This window comes from Brassica napus, chromosome C2 (assembly GCF_020379485.1).
Source record: "Brassica napus cultivar Da-Ae chromosome C2, Da-Ae, whole genome shotgun sequence".
Classification (NCBI taxonomy): Eukaryota; Viridiplantae; Streptophyta; class Magnoliopsida; order Brassicales; family Brassicaceae; genus Brassica; species Brassica napus.
The window spans coordinates 38483941-38490247 of NC_063445.1; the positions used below are offsets into that span (position 1 = coordinate 38483941).

At 40.8% G+C, this 6307-nt stretch overlaps 1 protein-coding gene across 1 annotated transcript; it reads left to right on the forward strand.

Moving 5' to 3' along the window:
- Positions 1–1202: 1202 nt before the first annotated feature.
- LOC111203142 lies at positions 1203–5505 on the forward strand. The gene is made up of 3 exons (XM_048749051.1): positions 1203–2938; positions 3029–3353; positions 3574–5505. Exons 1-3 carry the CDS (start codon positions 2345–2347, stop codon positions 3717–3719), a joined length of 1065 nt encoding a protein of 354 aa, XP_048605008.1. The 5' UTR covers positions 1203–2344; the 3' UTR covers positions 3720–5505.
- Positions 5506–6307: the final 802 nt, after the last annotated feature.

A 6307-nucleotide genomic window follows, 5' to 3' on the forward strand; every position in this document is an offset into this window, starting at 1 on the left:
AGATTCTGGCGGAGCTTGGGTTATCGCTTACTCAAATCCTCCCGAACTTTCTTAGGTACCTTATCGCCTTCTTGGTTAGGGCTAGGGAGGAAGGTCTTTCTTTTGGCCTTAGTGAGTTCCGACAGCTCGTTCTGGTGAAGCGGAACCAACATAACCCTAGCACCTTCCTTGTGTCTCCGTGCCCAGGTCGTCACGTCATCGAGGATATCCCCTATCGCGATGAGAAGTGGCGTGAGCTGTTTTTCGTTTTTAAGGTGGATCGAGCGTCTGTGGGTGAATTCGATTTCTCTCGGCTTCCTCGGAGTTGGGCCGAGAATATCGGTTAGTTTTTTTGTCTATATGTCAATTTTTCTCTTTGGGGAATTGGTGACTCAATTTTTCGTTTTTCTTTGATCGATTCATCTCCTTCCGGAAGTTCTTCGATGTCTGACGAGATTCGTGGTTTGATCGGGGTTCTTCGGAGAGGTCGTTTGAACTGGTCTTCGTTTGACCAAACTAGGATTCGAGCTGTCTTCGCCATGCCAGAGGGGACCAACAGGGCCCCTTTGGTAGGATGAGGCAGAATATTCCCAGGAGGTCGTTGCGACTCCTTCCGTTCAGGCTCAGTCTTCAGATCGATTGACTAGACAGCTTGTGAGGAGGTCGTCGTTTCGTACTTCTGGGTCTGCATCGAGGAGTCAAGCCTCTGGTAAATCTACTTTGATCTCAATTCATGCCTCCGACGATGAAGGTGCCTTGGGAGAGATGATGAGGACCTCAAGTCAGTGGCTGGACCACCAGCTCATAAGATCAACCATACAAGCTACATTGGAGCCAGAATTGACATAGGTGCATCCAAAGAAGGATATCTTTAAGACCATGAGGATTTTGGCCGTGAAACCACTTCCTATAGATTCTCAACTCAACCAGAGCACGCGGCGAATTGGTTTCACACCAATAGGAGCAGTGGTTTAGGAGATACACCATTTACAAGTCAGGCTACCTACACTGCATCCGAACTGGTTCTATTCAAGGAAAGTAATTCCTTGCTTAAGAAGTGTGAAAACAAGGAGATCTGTCATTACATCTAAGACCACTTGGAGAGTTGATACCATGCACTAAACCTCACTGGATCAGCCAGATTCTTCACCATTCCAACTTACCCAACAGCTCTTTCTCTCTATGATTGCAAGCACTTTGGCGATTTGTTCTATCAACCATAAGATTCCAAAGGCTCCTAGGATCTTCCCAAAGTTGTCCAGATACAAGCAGCTCATCCTTTGGCCGAGATTCTTTCATAATTTCTCATTTAAAACCTAACGGCTAGTTTTCTGATTTTTAGCAAGTTTTCTGTTTTTGTTTCGCTTTCTAAGCCTTGTACTGAGCATTATATAAGCTCATTAGATATCACATTGTAAGGCACGAATTTTCTACCCAAGAATTAATAAACTTCTTAGTTTCTTTTCTTGAAAGTCTTTGTGTCTTTGAGATATATTGATCATCAAGTCTTGTGTGGATTCACTTGTCTTAGTGATTGGTGATTGAGACTGCTTGTGGAATCAGGTTGTTCTTCTTCGTGGTTGATTGTGGAATCAGTGAACACCTTGTTCTGTCCGAGATCATCATCATCACTCCCATCCAGCCGATTTTATATTCGATTAGATCGATTAGAAGAACCACCCCTCTTGTTGGATCAATCATCACTTTGATCCAAGGTGCTTGTAATCCTTAGACAGCTTAGGACTACATCATTTCTGGTATCAGAGCTGAAGTTCCTTCAGCATCAGGTTTTGTCTATCCTTATCTTTTTTATTTGAAATCATTTTTAGTTTCATTTGTTTTTGCATTCATAAATCAAAAAGCCATAAAAATCGTTTGTTCTTTGTTTCATCTAGTTCTGTTTTGCATTAAAAAACCCCATAAAAAGTGTGTTCTTCATTACTGTCCAGTTTAGTTGCTGCTATATATTTATTTTCATTCATAAAAATCATAAAAACTTGTTAGTAAAGTTGCAATCCGAGATTTCCATTTTTTGTCAAGTTTTCAAAAGCTTTCCAATTCTGGTCGATCCAAACTTACTGCTTTCCTAAAACTTTGCTTGCAAACTTTATTCTCCTTTTCTTTGTTATTTGATTTTCAAAAAAAAAAAACAAAACAAAAGACAAAAAAAAGAGCTTTAGTAGTTTTTATTATATCCCTTTTTAAGTTCAAAAAAAAAAAAAATAGAAATCAGAGAACTTCCATTTGGTTCTTAGTCTGTTATTTTCCTTTCCTTTAACTTGTTTGTTACACGTTTCATTTAAGTATTTCTCTCTGAATACTTTCTTCTTCTTCTTGCGAGATTTTTTCCTAAAACTTGGTAGACATGGCGACTGAAGAAGAAGCTGATGAGTACAATATTTCTGAAGTTGATTGGGGTGAAGAACCGGGATACTCATGGGAAGATCAAAACTATGGAGATGGCTCTGAAGAAAACGACCAGTGTAGAGAGTCATGGACTGAAGATGGACATGAGGAAGAACTATGTCGTAGGGAGCTTGATTCCAAACCACCAGACCACTACACGAGCCATACCATCAACAAGAGCTATTCTAAACCTTGGATAAAATTTACAGATAAATTTTATGACAATATCCCAAGAGTTTTAACTAAAACACTTGTGTCTTTTTCAGGAAAAGAGAACTATTCCAGATGGGAAGAAGGCATGGAAAATTACTTTTGGGAGTACAGAGTTCCTGAACACAAGAAGCTGTCCATAGCATTAGACGCCCTTGTTGGAGAAGCTTACCAATGGTGGCTTCAAGAGGAGAAATGCCGAATCCACTTCAAGGAACCAACTCCAGATTGGGAATATGTCAAAGGGCTGATGTATGAGCACTTCGAGATGAGGAGATTGCCCCCAAGGGCCTGTCCAAAACCTTTGGTTAAACTGAAACCGAAAAAGCTACATGAGCATGAGGTAACTTAAAATTTCCACTTTGAATCATATGATCAGTTTCGTTTGTATGTGTTCTCAGGAAGAAGTGAAGACCCTAGAAACTATTTTCAGTGGGAAGAGGACACGGAAAAGTACTTCAAGTGCAACTCCATTCCAAAGAGGGAATACTTGTCCTATGGTCTAGGACAGCTCACCGAAAAGGCTCAAAGGTATTGGAACAGAGAAGAGAAGTATAGGGAACAATTCCAAGAGCCTCCTATACGCACTTGGGAGCAATTCAAGGGGGTCATGAGGGATAGATTTGCACCTCACAGACCTACACAACACGCTCAGAAGGTGTCTACAAAGAGAGTAGTACAACCCCAATTCTTGCAGCCAACAAACCGGAGGCAAAGCTCAAAACCAATGCATACACCTCAAGTCAAGCGAACACAAGGTTGAGTACTCTAGCACTTTAAAACAACCTGAAGTTATTTGTTATAGATGTCAAGGCCAGGGTCATCTTGCAAAAGATTGCCCCAAAAAGCGGGCCGTGAAGTTAGTACTACCTGAACCAAAGGAAACTAACTTCGAGGTAAGTCAACCCTTTACTAGAATGGATGATTCCTTTACTAGAATAGATAAAAAGTTTGATGATCTTATCAACTTGATTTAAGCTGGATCTTATTCTGTTTCTAGTAATTCCATGACTGTCTTAACACACTTGTCTAGTGTCCAAAAGGTTGAAAATATTTCAGGTACTAACATGGAAATCAAGGAACAAGAACCCGACCTTGCTGTGCAGAGCAAGTCCACGACTTGAAATTTTTCAATTCCCAACTAATGATAAAGTGATTTCTGAACTTAATGTGAATAATCCTACTTATCAAAACACTGGTATGATGCACTTGCACTCTGTCCAGAATGTTGATGAAGGTCTAGGTAAGGAGAGGCCACGTCCAGAAGCTCACCAACCTGAAGTGTATGAGCAATATACCATAGAGACTTTCTCACCAGCCGATCATGCTTTAAAGATGACAAAAACCAATGCAAGATGCTATAAGTGATAACAGAGAAAGTAAACCTCTAAATATTATTCAACACTCGGTTTTAGAATCCTCCACTTCAAGTATGAAACACTTGCTCTTGCCCATAAGTGTTAATTCAGGTATAGGTACAATGGAGAAGAATCCAGCACCAAACTCAAAATCTTACACCCAAAGAGTGGTAAATGGAGAAACCAAGAGTGAAACAAGATATTTCACAAAGGAGACCACTCTCCTGCTAAGGAAAAACATAGACCGAACATGTAGAGGGGACATAGCTTCACTACTGATCAAAGAAAAACCACCAGATCGACATTGCATCACAAAACCGTCCATATACGAAGGTAAGACCCTAGCCTCTCAAAATAGAATGAAACCTAACTTGCTCTATCTTGGTGCAGATAAATTGGTTTTGAGGACAAAACCCTTTGAAGAGGGAGGGAATGATGAGGACCTCAAGTCAGTAACTGGACCACCAGCTCATAAGATCAACCATACAAGCTACATTGGAGCCAGCATTGACATAGATGCATCCAAAGAAGGATATCTTTGCGACCATGAGAATTTTGGCCGGGAAACCACTTCCTATAGATTCTCAACTCAACCAGAGCACGCGGCGAATTGGTTTCACACCAAAAGGATTAGTGGTTTAGGAGATACACCATTTACAAGTCAGGCTACCTACACTGCATCCGAACTGGTTCTATTCAAGGAAAGTAATTCTTTGCTTAAGAAGTGTGCAACTCAAACTCACGTGTAGAAAAAAGGAGATCTGTCATTACATCTAAGACCACTTGAAGAGTTGATACCATGAACTAAACCTCACTGGATCAGCCAGATTCTTCACCATTCCAACTTACCAATTTTGGAGCTGATTTGCAATAAAACCCAACAGCTCTTTCTCTCTATGATTGCAAGCACTTTGGCGATTTGTTCTATCAACCATAAGATCCCAAAGGCTCCTAGGATCTTCCCAAAGTTTTCCAGATACAAGCAGCTCATCCTTTGGCCAAGATTCTTTCATAATTTCTCATTTAAAGCCTAACGGCTAGTTTTCTGATTTTTAGCAAGTTTTCTGTTTTTGTTTAGCTTTCTAAGCCTTGTACTGAGCATTATATAAGCTCATTAGATATCACATTGTAAGGCATGAATTTTCTACCCAAGAATTAATAAACTTCTTAGTTTCTTTTTTTGAAAGTCTTTGTGTCTTTGAGATATATTGATCATCAAGCCTTGTGTGGATTCACTTGTCTTAGTGATTGGCGATTGAGACTGCTTGTGGAATCAGGCTGTTCTTATTCGTGGTTGATTGTGGAATCAGTCAACACCCTGTTCTGTCAGAGATCATCATCATCACTCCCATCCAGCCGGTTTTATTGTCGATTAGATCGATTAGAAGAACCACCCTTCTTGTTGGATCAATCATCACTTTGATCCAAGGTGCTTGTAATCTTTTGACAGCTTAGGACTACATCAAGAGAGGCGGTCTCCTGTCTCGTTGAGCCCTGGTTTGGGAGACGAGACAGATGCCAAATCTCGCAAGCGACGCCGGTCGTCAAAGGGTACCTTGCCCGGTCCATCTCATCCTTGGTTTGTCGCTGAGGGAGATGGTTCTTTGTTTGCGTCCCAAGGTGACCTTATTTCCCTCGCTGGTCGCATGAGGTCTGCAGGCTGCCGTCTCCCATCTCTTGCTTCTTGTGGGTCCTCTCGTAAAGTTGCATAAGAGACGGGAGTTGTCCTGTCTCTTTGGCCTAAAAAACATTTAAGAAAGTTAGAATATACATATATATATATATATATATATATATATATATTAAAATATTAATTAAATAAAATACTTAATTACCATTTCCAAACGGACACCGGCGTGGGGTTTTTGGCCCGTAGAGTGAAGCATCGGCCCGTGGCTGTGCTCATCTACCGTGTTACGGGAGGCAGAGCAAGACTGGGCGATTCTAATGGACTCAGGATCCCGCCAATAACGGATGAGGCCATCCCACACATCCGTGGTGAGCTCAGCCGGTTTGCCATGCTCATATCCCTTCATGATCCAGTCACCCTTCCAGTTGGAGACCGTGTCCAACAAGCGAACTTTCGCCTTCGCGTAAAACGCTTTCCTCACCCTCTCATTGACCCGCATGGACCAATGATATTTTTGCTGTAAAAAAAACAATTAAATTAAAATTAGTTTTAAAAAAATATATATATATAAATCATGAAAAAATTAAAGTATATATAATTAATTAATAGTAACTTACAGCGTAAATTTTGAACCACGTCTTTCTGACATAGATCAGCGTCTTTTTCCAGTTCGGATGTGCCATGGAGAAGTAACCTTTGATCGTGTCGGTTACGTCCGATGCAA